The 15347-nt window shown below is 41.6% G+C and overlaps 1 protein-coding gene across 3 annotated transcripts in view; it reads right to left on the bottom strand.

Annotated features, from left to right (window-relative positions):
- Positions 1 to 1210: 1210 nt before the first annotated feature.
- LOC108972875 (apoptosis-stimulating of p53 protein 1) overlaps positions 1211 to 15347 on the bottom strand; it is a 121699-nt gene continuing 107562 nt past the window's right edge. For 2 of the 3 annotated variants that reach the window (XM_018939757.1, XM_018939758.1), the window contains 6 exons: positions 13992 to 14259; positions 7280 to 7500; positions 4775 to 7212; positions 4489 to 4706; positions 4201 to 4403; positions 1212 to 1866 (listed from right to left, as the gene is read on the bottom strand). In XM_018939757.1, the coding sequence (XP_018795302.1) occupies positions 1822 to 1866; positions 4201 to 4403; positions 4489 to 4706; positions 4775 to 7212; positions 7280 to 7500; positions 13992 to 14259 (3393 nt within the window). In that variant the 3' untranslated portion in view covers positions 1212 to 1821. Of the gene's footprint in view, positions 1867 to 4200; positions 4404 to 4488; positions 4707 to 4774; positions 7213 to 7279; positions 7501 to 13991; positions 14260 to 15347 lie in introns of all 3 variants that reach the window. The other variant, XM_018939756.1, reaches the window with a different exon arrangement.

Raw genomic sequence — 15347 nt, 5'->3', positions numbered from 1 at the left:
AAAATAACAGATTGTTCAGTAAGTTTTGTCGTTCGATAAGAGAGCGCATTGTTACTGGACAACATTCTTTTGTTTCGTTGGTACATAAGAACGTACGTTACATTTCAAGCTGTCAATTCAATGGAACAAAATTAATATCGTGCAGTGATAAAATTCTTATCACCAAAAGTAATTCACGATCGAATATTAAAAGTGTATAACGATTGTTCACCTATAATTGGAACAGTAGAAAGATGGGTTGCTGAATTTTAACGTGTCGTACAAGCCTTGAAGAMGATCCACGTGAAGGGCGACCAGAAATCGTAGCCAAAATACAGGATATGGGTTTTGGAAGTTCGTGGATTGACTGAGAGAGATTTAGTTGAGRCTCTACACATCTCAGCAGTGTGAGCCATATTTTAAGTGAAATTTGGGATTTTAGAAAGCTGTGTGTTCGTGTCCGGAAATCGGCCAAGAAGCTTGTGGCRTCAGTCTTTTGGGATGCAAGAAAAATTTTGTTTGTGRATTACTTGCAAACTGGTAAAACATTTTTAATTCTGAWTATTATTGCAATCTTTTGGACCGGTTGAAGAAAAAACTCCGTAGAAAAAAAAACGCGGTTTGCTGAACAAAAAAACCTTTTTCCCAAGAGCATTTCGGCAATGGCTAAAATTCGTGTATTAAAGTTTGAATTGTTGTAGCGTCCACCGTATTCAGAAGATTTGGACTTCAKCGTCTTCCATTGATTTCCGGAACTCAAAAAATGTATGCATTGCAAGCGTTTTTCATCAAATGARGAGGTCAGAGGACCTGCCGGATTCTCACTGCAGGAATGGGCTCCACAGATTGGTGTATCGGAGCAGGTGTATTAATGTTYAGGGAAWTTRTACWCAATAATAAAGTGTATTTTTAATCATAAACACAATGTTTTTCTTATCAAACGGTTCAGATCCGGTTGTGACCTGTCATTAAGCGTAGAACTGCGCTGCAGTCCTTTCGAGASCATGTGAGTAAACAGCTTGCGTATTTTCCCTAGGGCTCTTGCACATGATGTCGGCGATTCTTTCAGGAAATTTACGCCAATCGTCCGGCAAACACTGCGACGAAATTAAATGATATGAAAACTATACTGTTACTTACTTAACGGTTTCAAGTTTGTTGGTGTAAAATCTAATAAATAAACAGTGCTTGTGTGCGCTTTTATTTATTACRTAATGTTTTTATTGTAAGCTTTAACATTTTATTATTAATAAGTAGCTTATTGCATAGCATTAGTGAAATGTATATGAATTTGTTGTGTTTTKATTAAGTTTTTGCTTTTAGTTTTAATTTATATGTGCTTATGCGTACATAACATAGCATAATATGTACCATATATACAAATATATATATATATAATATTATATGTATGTCCATATGTAATCTATGTACATATTTATGACTTATGTAGAAAACCTTCGGAAACGCTTAAATATCAAAGTTGCACATTCTATGGACACTTGCATGCGACAGCCGAGAAAACGCTGTCATAACATTAAATTAGAAACAGAACTTATGAAATAAATGCGTAAAATTAGGCAAAGTTAATATTTAATTTATAAAGTAATATGTAATCGTATTAAAAATAGTTTGTAAACTAATAACGASCGTTATGCGGCAGCGCGTGCATTATTTTGATTTGCATTTCACACCACAGGGCGCATGTGTGCGTTTGTAGTCTTCTTCTTCGCACAATCTTCAATCTCCGTTATGTCTTGCTAACTATTACAAGTATTTGGAAATGTAATGTTTTTGTATTAGACGACCCGATTTCTTTTTACATATATAAAATCGTATTAACTGCTAATCGTTGAAGTTGGATGTCTGCGGTGGAACTCTGGGATAGAGCTGCAATTAAGAGAGAACAAAAAGAGGCAGCGAGTTATTATTAGTTTGTGGTATGAAATATGATCTACTACTTTTAAAAACGAAATTATTTTCATAATTTTTTTTTTTTTGGATATATTTTTTAAATCATTATTAGCAATCGATATTAAAGGCTGTAGAAATATGATGGGAATATTAACTGCTCACTGTCTGGTAGACACACGCCCGCAAGATGGGGCTGACAGATCGAGAAGCATGCTGAGAATGTCTAGAGCAGGGCACCAGGGAAACAATGGAAATAGACAATCCTTTTGTACTTGCCCCGCATCGGCAAGACTACGCTGTAAACTTCTGGTTTTGATACACTGGAGTAGGTATCGAAATTGAGACCACAGAGTCTGTTAAAATTCACAAGAGCGGGCATCCTAAACTGGATGAACTCGATCTAATATCGCAGAGGATCAAACTGGTCTATGCATGGCTTATTGGGCTACCAGATTAACTTAACCTAACCTAAAGCCATATTAATATCTGAAAACAAGCTCAGTTAGAAACCATTTAATCAGTCAGCACACATAACTAATGTCAAAAATAGTTTATTCGCATCACTGGGGATCGTTTTAGAGCAAGTCGAATAATCATACACATTTTGCTAAAATAGAATAACTCAACATTAGTATTGGGCAGTTTAATCGAAGAGACCGACATCTTCCTCTGACTCTGACTTCACCATGTCGAAAAAGTGAAGTACTTCGACCTCAGCAATCATAGAAATCMATCGTGGAAGGCTTAAGTTGAGAAGAGCGTAAGGAAGGCATTGGTTGTCTTATATTTTTGTACTGGAGCTATTGGAAAGCGATGGGGGTCTATCATCAAAAGTTGTGCTGCGGTTTTACTAAATTGTAGTTAAGCTAACACTGTTCTATGATGTATAAGTCGGATGGAGGAGCTACACTTGCTAAGAAGTATGACCATGACCAAAAAACGGCTCTTAAGGTTCTCAGAGCCTCTGCGGAATACAACAATAGTACAAAACCATTTTACACATGGCATCGCTAGATATTAAAGGCAGGTGCCTTGCTATGAAGTGCGTTCCTAGGCTCGTTCCTCAGCTGCGTAATACATGAAGAGTTCCGAACAAGAATACGCTGAWATTTTCTCCTCCTTCAACTGCATCCCTGGAAACTTCGATCAATAGGTTTTCTCTGCTCACATACCACAGAAAGAAGTCGCTAAAGAAGAGGTGGTTAGTAGCTAGGAGATATTATCTTCTGGTCTGTAGAACAGTCGCAGTAAGCTTTCTCACGGATGGGTCCAATCGAGGAGAAGAAATTTTCTGCAAAAAGCTCTCTGTCAATCCTAGCTTGAGGCTATTGCAACATGGTAATATTTTTCAGGAAGAAGAGACTGATTTTAAGGTAGAAGTAACAGCATTGTTGTTGCTGGCGTTTTTGGGCGCAACTGACTGATATTAAGGTAGTAGTAGACGAAGACAGATAGATGAGTATTCACTCCAAGAACAAAACGGCAATGGTAGCGCTGAGCTTGTTAACTGTGCACTCGAAGCTGGACAAGGGATGTCTGTGCTCAATAGAAATAAGTGTCATTAATCTACTTCTTGATCTGACTCGTTTGGATGTATACATGGCATAAGGTAAAAATTTCGTCGGACAAAGATGTCAAAGTTGTATGGGGGAAGGTGAGGTGGAAACATAAAGTAATTCTCTCCTACATTGTCCAGCGTTTGCATTACTGAAGATGAAATATCTCGTCAGTCTTACCATCGGCGCACCAGGAGGCTTAACCCAAGCTGGCATTAGCGATATCGACATATTTTTGATATGCTCAAGGCGCTTTGACCATTTCTGAATGTCTTGTGATCAATTAACCTAACCTACAGTACATAAAATACAAAGAAGAAAGAAAATAATCTTAAAAAAGTAATGGACTTTTTAGAAGCCTCTTCTGTTAAGGTTATATATTCTCGACCTCACAATATCCAAATTGTCTGTATTGCAGAGCATGGGTAGAAAAAAGTTTTCTTTTGGTATTGTTGGTATACCCAAAAACAAATTTAAATGGCTGCAGGATCGTTGATGGGCTTGGACCACACCTTCGACAGAAAAGGTACGAAAAAATCCCGACCAAACATCGAAATGTATGRATAAAATGTAGAACTTAAAGCATTCAACTTTAAACATGTGGTAAGTAGACTAACTGTTGAAGCTTTTGCCATATGAACTTAAATTAGGATATATGTCAACGCTTTACAGCTCGTACATATGTCTCTCTACTAATCCTTACGTCGCTTTTTCTAGGGATTTTCTTTTTATTGCAACAATAAATCTTACTCACCCCCAACAGATTTCTGGGCACATAACCTTCCTCATCGCTCACATTCTTGGCCCACCACCACTCACTCTCGGCATCGTCGCCCTTACGCAGAATAATCAGACGATCGTTAACTTGGAATGTTAGTTCGTCGCTATTTTGAGCATCATACGAGAACACCGCATACACTTCGCCAGTATGAAGTATACCGAGTTTCTCTTGAATACCTATGCGGGAGAGCGAGAGAGAGAATATATAAGTTAAGCATACTTTCTAACACATCGAGCACTCATCAGGCAATCCAGTACTTACTGTATAAATACTCAGAGCAGCCATCGAAACCCTCTTCATCCTCTTCGCATTTCTCCGCAGGTGTTTCATGATCCGACAGCGTCGAAGCGAATAGACAAGCGCCATTTTCGACCAAGAATTTCACCATAGATAAGTTGTTACAGCTAGCGGCGCAATGTAATGGCGTCCAACCGTCGGAATCCTGTGCGTTGACATCGCAGCCAAATTCAACGAGAAATCTGTGGAAGAAGAGAAAAATAACAGTTAAAAACTAAGTTTCTACATCCTTGAGGCACTAGCTACACACTTGACTATGTCGAAGTGTCCTGCGCAGATGGCGTTGTGTAGTGCGGTGATGCCTTCATCATTGGCGGCGCTGGGATTCGCCACTTGCATTGCGGTCTTCTTCACCAGTTCCAGCTCGCCCTCGAGACTGGCGTCCAGCAGTAAGGCGAGCGGATCGAAACTCACGCGACGCGCCAGTTTCGGCTTGCCATTGCCGGTGGACGCTGATGATAATGAAGAAGATGTTGGTGCGCTACCGGTGGAAAAGGCGCGTCGCTTCATACCACTTGCATCTGCGGCCGATTCAATGCTGCTCACGACCTCGCTGTGGTGCTCAATCTTATCCAGTTCGTCCAAGCTGGAGCTCGTCTGCGAATTGCTGTTTGGCGAATGCTGCGACTGTGTCGTTGGCGCACTGTTTGTTGGTGGTGGCGCTTGTGGCAGCGAATACTGCGGTAACTGTTCTGGCGACGAGGCGGCCGATGAAGTGATGCTGCCTGAGACAGTTGAGCGATCAGCATTGCTATTGTTATTGCTATTTTCTTGCGCGCCGCGTTCGCCGCGTTGACTACCATCCGCGGGGTAGAGGAATGATGATGCGGCTGGCATATCCATTTTTCGCGCGGTTTGCAGCGGTGGCTTGGGCATATTGATGCTAAGCTTGAGGCGCGGTTGCTCGCACATCGGTTGCTTTCGTATTGTCAGCGGTTTCGCTTTGATCGGCAGATTATCATTTATATTGAGCGTTTGCAAGCCTTGCGTGGCTTGCTGCAATTCACTTGATGCGGCTACTGTTATTGACGCAGCGTGTACGGCGGGCTTTTTCAGCATTGATGTTGTTGGCGTTATTGCAGCTTGCGCGTTTGACGCAGCGCCTGCATTGTGTTCACTTGGGTGCTCTGTAGGCGACATTTTGCTCGGTTTGGGTGGCAGCGCCGGCCGATCTGGGTATGCGGCATTCGCTATTGCCGCCGACGCACTTATTGTTGGAGTCGAAGTGGCTGTCACGACATTGGGTGCAACGCGATTCACTTTAGGACTAATTGGCACCATTTTCGGTATGGAGCTTGTCACCGATGTGGGCGCCACGCTGCTAATTGGCTTACGCGGCGGTATTGCCAGACCGCTGGCTGTATGCGCTTGCAGCGGTTTCGGCTTCGTATGCGCGCCTCCAGCACTTGCTGTGTTCGTTGTTGTTGTTGTAGACGTTGTTGCACTCGTATGCGCCACGGCAGTAGCAAGCGACTTATTAGCAGCGCCCAGCGGCATGCTATGCACAGTCAACTGTTGCTGTTGCTGATTGTGTTTTTCGGTTAGCGCTTCACTCGCCGCACCTTCACATCTTCGTTCCAATTCAGTGCTCGCATCCCTCGAGGCTGCAGTTGCGCTGTTCAGTTTGCTAATCAAAACGGTCGCTGAGGTGGAGGAACTGATGCTTTTCGGTATTTTACTGCCGGTGGTCGTAATGGCAGTGGTGGTGGCGGCGCCATTTCCGCTTGTTGAAGCAATCGCTGCCACTTCCGCAGCACGCGCGGCAGCTTTCGCCGCTTTGGCTGCCTCTGCTGCTTTTTGCAGATCCCTCTTCTTCGGCCCCACCTCGGCGTAGATGTGCATCGATGTGTCCACCTCTACGGGTTTCGTTGGTTCCGCCGCCTTGGCAGCAGCCAACGAGGCTGTCAGCATTTTCTTTGCCAACTTTGATTCGTCGCTCTCGCCGCTGAAGAATGTTTGCGCGTTTGTGGCGCTTGTGCCATTATGCGGCGCGCCGCCTTGCGGACTGTGCGTAGCGCCAGTTATGTTGTGCTTCATGTGTGTCAAATCCTGTATCAGCTGATTTTGCTGATTCGTATTGGCCGTTGCCGCGGCATGCTTTAGTATATTACCCGCGCCCAAGTAGGCGCCGCCAGCAGGCTTATGTGGCGTGTGTATGTATGGCTCCACCGCGGCGACATTGCCGCGCGGTATATTTCGATTCTGCTCGCGTGTGATGATATTCGGGAATTGCGACGCGTTCTGCTGTTGCTGCGTTGTGTTCAACAGATTATTCGCTTGCTTTTGAAGCAACTGCTGCTTGAGCGCGGCCACACCGCTTGGTTTGTGATGATGCGCGCTCTGCTGCTGCTGGTTGTAGGCAACATTGGTGTGCGGTTTGCTGTATGCCTGCGTCGGCGATGGGTGTGACTGTTGCTGTGACGCGCTTTGTTGATGTGCCTGATGTTGTTGTTGTTGTTGCTGCTGTTGCTGGTGCTGCTGCTGTTGGTGCAGCTCATGCGGTGGTATGTGCAGTTGATTTTGATTTTGCGCGTTGTTTTGTACATTGGCGGCTTTCTTGCGTTGCAAGCGCGTCTGTAGCTCGTAGATGCGCTGATCGACGGAGCGCAGTTCAGCCTGTCGTTGTTGCAGCGCCTCGCGTTGTAGATGCAAGCGTGCATCCTGCTGCAGCGACAATTGATTTCGGTACTGAAAGTGTATTCATATTTTAGTTTCATAATTTTTTTCGTGAAGTTAGTGCTTGTTGTCTACTCACCACCAACTCGCGTCGCAGCTTTTCGAGTTCCCGTGATGCTTGTGGTGGCAGCGGTTGCGCGTTGCCATTATTATTGCCGTTTGATAACAGGTTTATGGGGCAGCGACGATCGCGTCGTAAATCTTCTAGCTGTCGTGTCAGCGCTTCCACTTTCGCCACCGCCAAACTAAGCTCTTTCTCTTTCTCGCTGAAGAGCGCACGAATTGAGTCCAGATCGTTGCCTGCAGGAGGAGATAGTAGAGCTTTTTTTAGTATATGTATTTTCATTATTTTAAATAAAAAATGTATTTGTTGTAAAAAATAGGGTAGAGTGGGTATTATTTAGGAATTTTGCAATTTTAAACAATAATTTTCAAGTTTCTAACTTTTTTTTTCTCATAGAAAACAGCTGTCAATAAACGTTATATAAATCCACTTTTATAMATTTCTGGCGAACTGTAATAAACTAAGATGAATGAATCTTCATTGAAAATTAAATTTTGGGGGTTTGTCTTGAAATTTCATAAGATTTGAACACACTTTTCATATGAGTGAAATTGGACATTATAAAAAGTAGATTTTTTTTTAATATTCGATCTCTGATATAGTATATTGAAGGCAGGAACTTCTATCGAGGCGGTATCATTTGAGCTTCTTCTTCTTCTTTGGATTTACAATTATCGCCATGAACTTGATTCGTCAATTAAAACGTTTCGCTAAAAGGTTTACCAAATTTAAACCAAAATTTAATCTTGGCTCTTTGTTCGAAGCTCTTTTTCGCACCGATATCACGTAGGTACTGACACTTAAAACGCAATAACTTCACTTAAACTCAATGAGATGTCATGAAATTCTCACTGGACAATCGATAAAGATAGCAAATTTTAACACACCAGTCGATATATAAATGGTGCCACCAAGGCGCGCTAGATTCAAAAAGTCCCGTTTACTTTGAAACACACCTTTTATATATGAAGTCGTGTAGTCTAACTTGTAGTAGAAAATGGGTAAAGTTTGCCTAATAGTTTTAAGAGGGTAGTGAGTTAAAGTTAAAGTTGCAGCGAAGCAGACAGATGGACAAACACCATATTTCCGTAATCCGAAAATTAATAGGTATACGAAACCTTCTACTGTGCTTTTAATCTAAAAATTGCTGCTGGGACCAACAGCTAATAAGTTTCAAAAGGAATGAAGTATGAAATTCAAGGAAAAAAGTACGAGTGCACAATTTCAGATCAATATCCCATAAACTGATGAGTCTTATACACGTATTTACAGGCAGTGAGACGGACGTGGACACTTTACACAATTACAGAATTTAAAGGGTCTACCACCTTTTCATCTGGATATTACAATTTTTGTGCTAAACTTAATATATCCCGTTCATGTTATCAGAAAATATTGGAATTTTGGTTCGCCATATATTTATAAATAGATTTGGTTAGTCTAATGGGCTAATAAGCTGCGCGTAGACCAGTTCTGACTCTTAGTTTTACCAGTTGGAGTTTCGTTACAAAGTCCATGCAGAATACCTTTAGGATGCCTGCGATTTACGCGTTCTTCAATAGACCCTGTGGTTACACTAACAATACCTCTTCCAATGGCACATTCCGTGGACCCCCAAAATGATTAAAACGTAGTCTTACCAATGCGGGGAAAGTGCAAAGGAGATGATTCATTATTTGCCTGGTGCCTTGCTAAACACATTTCCTGTAGTCTTTCGAACTGTCAGCTCCGATCTAGAGGCGTGTGTCGTCAGCAGTCTGCGACCAGTGAATATTTCAGGTATTTATAAGTAACTTTGCAACAACAAAGTTGTAATACCATTTAATATTCATTTAAGACTCGCAAATAAATAAGTATCATCCTTTCAATCAGTTGTTTATCATAAATGGACTTTTAAAATGTAACGSTTTCAAAACAGTTAAACAACAGTTATTAAAAACTCAGCACTATTAAAATGWTGCTACTCGGCTCTTCTCTTCTATGCAAATAGTTTGGTGAAACAGTCAAACTTTTCTGAAAAGCACATAGTTTCAACATAATGAGACACACATACACATACATAAATAAATATATGTATGTATGTATATACTTACAAATATACATATCACATACCTGCATATGTAAGCATACCCYCGCAATTAGAACTTAATGGGACGTATAAATTAATACATTCAATTTCAACGCTTTCAAGTCACGAACCACAAAATTTAATCACTTTACACATATTTCGACAGCTACAACAACAACAACTACAACAAACCAAAACACATCACAACCGTCTAATTTACAGACGAAAATACGCAAATTTACATATGTGTGAGTGATCGGGCGCACTAGTGTCCGCAGCTCGACCCAAGCGCCTACGTTTTGTTCTTGCCACACTTTTCATCAGCATTTTTAAGTATCTCTGTGTGTGTGCGTGCATGCAAGCGTATTATTAATACTACAATATATTAGAAAAGTTTTAACCGTTATTCACTTTGAGCGCCGAACACTCGTCAACCGCCATTAACATTTTAATTAGTTAACAGCTTTAAAGGTATTACGAGCGCGGAGCTGGGGCTGGGGCTGGCGCGAGGACGGATTCTGCCCAATTTGTGGCCGAGGCGGAACCCCATAACTCGCCAGCAACCCCACGCTGCTCTAATAGCCAGCTGGTTGAATGGTGGCTATCATTGGCAGGATAAAGCCTGTCTCTTATACACATCTAGATGTGTATAAGAGACAGACAGCAAATAGTTTAATGGCGTGAAATCGAACGATCGATGCGACCAATTGACTGGGCCATTTCGTGGGAGAACACGTTCACCAAACTTGGTTTTCAATAAATCGATTTTGACTGTGTGGCTTATGGCGTTGTCCCTGTCTCTTATACACATCTCTGGCGAGCGGCGCAGCTGTGTAGCTGTGAATGTCATGCCGGTTATAATCCGCTTAGCAGGGATTTCATGTAACTTAGGATCCCGTTGCTTACCGGTGATGAGGCTGGCGCGATTTTGCTGAGGTTGACGTGTCCGCAGCAGCATGTCAAGACACATGCCACATGCTGCTCATACTAAATATATTCTACATATACTTGTGCTTGCAACACGGTCGAAGTGGCATGATAAAATGTAAAATTTGACGAGTGGCGTGCTTTTAAGCTCACAGTTCCGAGTTGTGAGTGYATGATTGCGTGCGAGTGTAATAATAAGGCAGGCGCAAGGCTAAAGTGGAAGCCTGCGTAGCTGCGCTTTTGTGTGTGTTTGAGAGGAAGCAACGCGCGCCACTTACAAATCCAATTAGASTCGCAGARCATGTTGTAAGTAGAACAATGCTTAAAAGTCAGCCAGTGTAATCCTGTGTAGCAATAATAAAAGTAGTGCCAAGTAACCAAGGGTTGGGAAGGGAGCGCGAATGTTGATAGAAAGGTACTTTGAATATGCAGAGCACAAAAAAACGGAGTAACGAGAACAAAGAACGGTGCGCGCGTTGTTTAGGTAGAAAGAAAGGGTTTTTCAATAAGAGTGCAACCAAAATTGTTTTTTTTTTTTGTTTTTTTTAAATACAACAAAAACGATATTTCTGTGAAAATACATTCGATGCCATAATGTATGGAACTCGATTTCTTTTGCATGGCCACCACGGGCACGCTTGCACGCTGGACTTCTGTCCAGACGCTGRACCCAATTTTCGACGGTTTKCAAGCATGAATCGGTCGATACTGCTGCAATTKCACRTTCCATACCCGCACGAAGSTCATCAATCGACGCAAGGCTCTTGGCATAGACCATAAACTTGACGTAGCCCCACAGSAAATAGTTTAATGGCGTGAAATCGAACGATCGATGCGACCAATTGACTGGGCCATTTCGTGSGAKAACACGTTCACCAAACTTGGTTTTCAATAAATCGATTTTGACTGTGYGGCTTATGGCGYTGTYCTGTTGAAACCACATATTGTCCSASTCCATATCATGCAATTCGATCCAAAACTATTCTGTTATCATGGAGCAGTAGTGATTCCAATTCATAGTAACGTAACGTGCCGGTCTTGGTCATCACAGAAGAAGTAACCCGCTSTKAAAGTTGAGGTCACTGACTSCGAMWTTCGGTAGTAAATTTTAATAACTTCGACTCGTTGTTAGATCGTATATCTTTCCATAATSAAATGGCCAACATTACTGAAAGGTCGAAAGAACGGGAAAAAATATGTCSTGGTTTGCTGTCCCTATTGGTCTACTTTTGTAGCGTACATATTGAAAAACCCTTTGTATCGGACTTAAACCTTGGTTGTTGCAGTCTAAGTGTTAGAACCTTCTACTCCAATAGAGTGAATTCGACGTAACCAGATCTCTAATTGCCAAACGATCTTAGCAAGACTTTTGAAATGGGTTTTGGTGCTACAAAAATGCCAAAAACAATTAGAAGCTTGTGTGGTCTTGATCCCAAGATATGTTATACCCAAAATGATTGGGACTATATAAACGAATATAAGGTAAACAGTAAAGGTGATGAAAAATTACTTTATCAAAATAAAAACAATCTAAATTTTAGTGCCAAATCGGAATCTTCAAATAGGTTTGAGAAATCGTGCGGAGTTTCCGATTCGTTGATTGAACTATATGAAGGTTTGGATGACCTCCAGTATTCTTCCACATAATAATTCGTCCAAAAGCGCCACTACTGTTCTCATTGTGAATTGTGACTTCGTTAATTAATTTATTTTATTTCTACAGYAATTGAAATTTTTCGAATAAATCAGCTTTAGGAGTATTATAGTAATAAGGTTTTATAGARAGGTATGCATCCATTTCAATAGAAGAGTTGCTATACAGGTATTTAGCTCAAAGCTGGTCAAGGAAAGCATGACCTCACTAGCTGTAGCATCAAGCTACTTTCAATTTAAACTTATYTGAGTGGATGAGTACAACGGAGTCGCTAACCCAAATCTCATTAGAATGCGAACGAGAAGGTGTCCCCTGCCTTCGTTTACATGGGCGCTGGATCAATGGGCCTTGCGCGAGCTCAGTAAGCGTTGGTCAGGAAACAGCACTTGTGTGGTTGGAACGATAAAGGTTCRTGGAGCTATTACCTCTTAGCAAGGTTAACATGACCGCAATAATAAGCGTCTTAACTGGGCATAGTCYCATTGGCTATGTTGAGATGAGGTTAAAGATTTCCGAGAACGCAACATGTCAAAGTTACAGGGAGGAAATTGAGTTGGAAACCTGTAGACACTTTCTTCATCACTGTCTAGCTTTTGCRAGAGTAARGTTGAAGCATCTTGGTTGCCATACTTTCTATAAACCCGACGAATCGGCTRGAGTMGATTTACGGYGGTCATTTTGATCCATATTTAGAARTTCTGGACATCACAAAGGACAGACGTTTCTAACAGTCCAAGTAGGATTATTCGTAGTCTTTTAATAGTCTATCTTTGAACTGGTTTTTTCGAAATGGCATTTTTCGAATCTCGGACACAAATGGACTTATCGATATTAAGCAGGCCAAAAAACAATAAAGTTTGGGTAGAAATTAACTTAAAAAAAAAACGCCGCTATTTGGTCAATCTATGACTTTTTTAGCTGTGGACCATTGTACSGACAAGATTCTCAACGATAAATGGGAMAYAACTCTCTCATGGACTKCACCRTGTACCTTGGGGTAGTCTTGGACAATCTGCTGTGAAATCATAATTTRGAAGGCAGACTGAGGAAAGTTAGCAAGTGGTGCGAGAATCTAAAGTCCAGCCTTTTAAGTTGCTGAATCACTGCAGTGTATATTTCAAGCCGCAAAATCCACAGAGCTGGCCTCTAATCCCCTGCAATCAAAGCAGTAACCTCGTATCGTATATCGGCCAGAAGTGTCTTGAAAAACTGTTGTCAGAAGCAACCAACTTCACTYCTAGTGKKTGCCAGGTCACAAAGGCATCTGGTGGAATGGCTAAAATTCGAAACGTGCTCAAACCCATTGCGAAACCCATGCATAACGCAAAGGCCTACCAGACTAACCTAACTTAACCTACGAATATTATTTTCTGGACAGAATTTTTTGTTAGTGATCTACAAAAATAMACCTTCGGAAATTTTCAAGAGTGTCTGCTTATATATTGCTCATTAACAAAAATGCTGTCACAAATATGTATACTCTTCCTTTCGTRAAGCTATCCATGGGTACAAAACTAACCAAATTCAAAAGAATCAAATGGCCGGGTATAAAATTTTCATAACTTTGCAACATGCAAATTACGAAGATCTCACATTGCTCTTAATATTTATATGAGCGCTCCATTTCATCAAAGCRCTGCCAGGCAACAACTGACCAAAGCACTTTTGCGCGTCCAATTTGCCGAAAGCGCTTACACGGAGATTTTCGTGACGCTGCGACTGACATGACGACTCGTTGACGCTGTTTAGCCGCTGGTGTTCACCGAAAATGGCTGTCTGCTTGCGGCATATGGTTGCATGCCACACACAAGCACACACTGCTTGTTGTTTTTTGTTGTCGGTGTTGCCGCACTCAACACATAAATGCCAGCCAAAGAGGCAGCGTAAAACAAAACAMGGCTACTTACAGCATGTAAATATGTTTATGACAGCGCAAAATAGCTGCCATTACAAACACACACACACACACGCACAGACAGACACGCGCTTACAACTGTAAATGCATATTTCACACACATTACACACAAACTACTATATAATGGCTGGCTCGAGTTTTTCTTGCCTGCTTTAGTACTTACTCAGCGTAACATTGTAAGTCTTCTGTAAGTCCACTTGACCTCGCAGCGCTCTCAGTCGCCGCAATTTGGATTCCTGCGCCTCGACGCGCTCCCGCAAACGTCGTAGGCGCTCACCTTCKGCGCTGGCGACCGCATTCCGCACCTCCTGCGATTTGAGGAAACGCAAGCGCTGCTCCTTGGTGGCCAACAGCTGGTGTTGCGAGTCGATTTGCTGTTGTTGTCGCAATGCCATCGCCCGTAATTCGGCTGATGTCAGCCTGCCAGGCACCTACAACACCAAACCAACACATGCGCACAGGTGCAGTACGGGGATGGGTGGGTGTGAGTTTGTTAATTTCGTCAGCAGCGGCGTGGACGCGGCGGRTGGGGACCGGAGGCGTTGACGAAGCGCGAATGCGTGAATGCGTGAATTCAATTTGAATTTTATTGATGTTGATAGTGATAGTAATGGTGGCGTGTAGACGGTGGTAAAGTCGGTGTTGCCGTTGACGTTGTTAAGCCCAGATTGAACCATACACAGACATGTGTTAGTGTGTGTATGTGGCATGTTCGTACATTATGCCGAGATAGAGCCATCCATAAAGGCAGCGTTGATGTGTTTCAGGTGAAATGAAAAGAGAGAAGAGCAGAAAATAAATTTGATGAGCTTTCTGTGTGGTAAAATCAAGCACGGCAGGCAGTCTGCCTTACCCATAAGCTGTAATAATAAGCATAAACAATGCGAATGCGCGTAAGACACGTAAGCAGCGAGTTAATCAATCACAAGCAATATATCATAAAAGTAATAAACAGCTTTCGGTGCGCACAAAGTACTGACAGCTGGGACAGGTTAACTTAAGTGCAACTRAAATTAAGCTTAATGTGACAATGGTACAGTATGTGGACATAATAATGGAAACGTTGAAAAAATTTTAGAAAAATTTTTTCTTTTTTTAAATCATGAAGAGTTATTAAATATATAAATTTACTAATATACATGCTATACCAAATACTATGAACATGACAGGTTACGAACAAAATATTGGAWACGTGAAAAGGGGTACAGTGTGTGGTTATAAAAAAAGGAAACGTTAGAAAATTTTTGAATTTTTTTTTGAAATTCTTGCATAGGCCATGGTACAGTGTATGCRCATAATAATGGAAACGTTGAAAACAGTTTCTTAAATCATGCGGCAGCATTAAATATATAAATTTAATAATGCACTCTACCACATAATATGAAAATAGTTACAGGTGACGGGCAAAATATTGGAAACGTTAAAAGAATTAAAAATTACAACTTTATGGCTATAATAAAGAAACCAAATATTTTAATAAAATTAAAAAGAAATTCAAAATTTAAAAAATACAGGGTGG

This window comes from Bactrocera latifrons, unplaced genomic scaffold (genome assembly GCF_001853355.1).
Source record: "Bactrocera latifrons isolate USDA-ARS-PBARC rearing strain unplaced genomic scaffold, ASM185335v1 scaffold_433, whole genome shotgun sequence".
In the NCBI taxonomy this organism is placed as follows: domain Eukaryota; kingdom Metazoa; phylum Arthropoda; class Insecta; order Diptera; family Tephritidae; genus Bactrocera; species Bactrocera latifrons.
The sequence above is the reverse complement of the archived record's forward strand: the minus strand, read 5'-3'. Positions and strand labels throughout refer to the sequence as shown.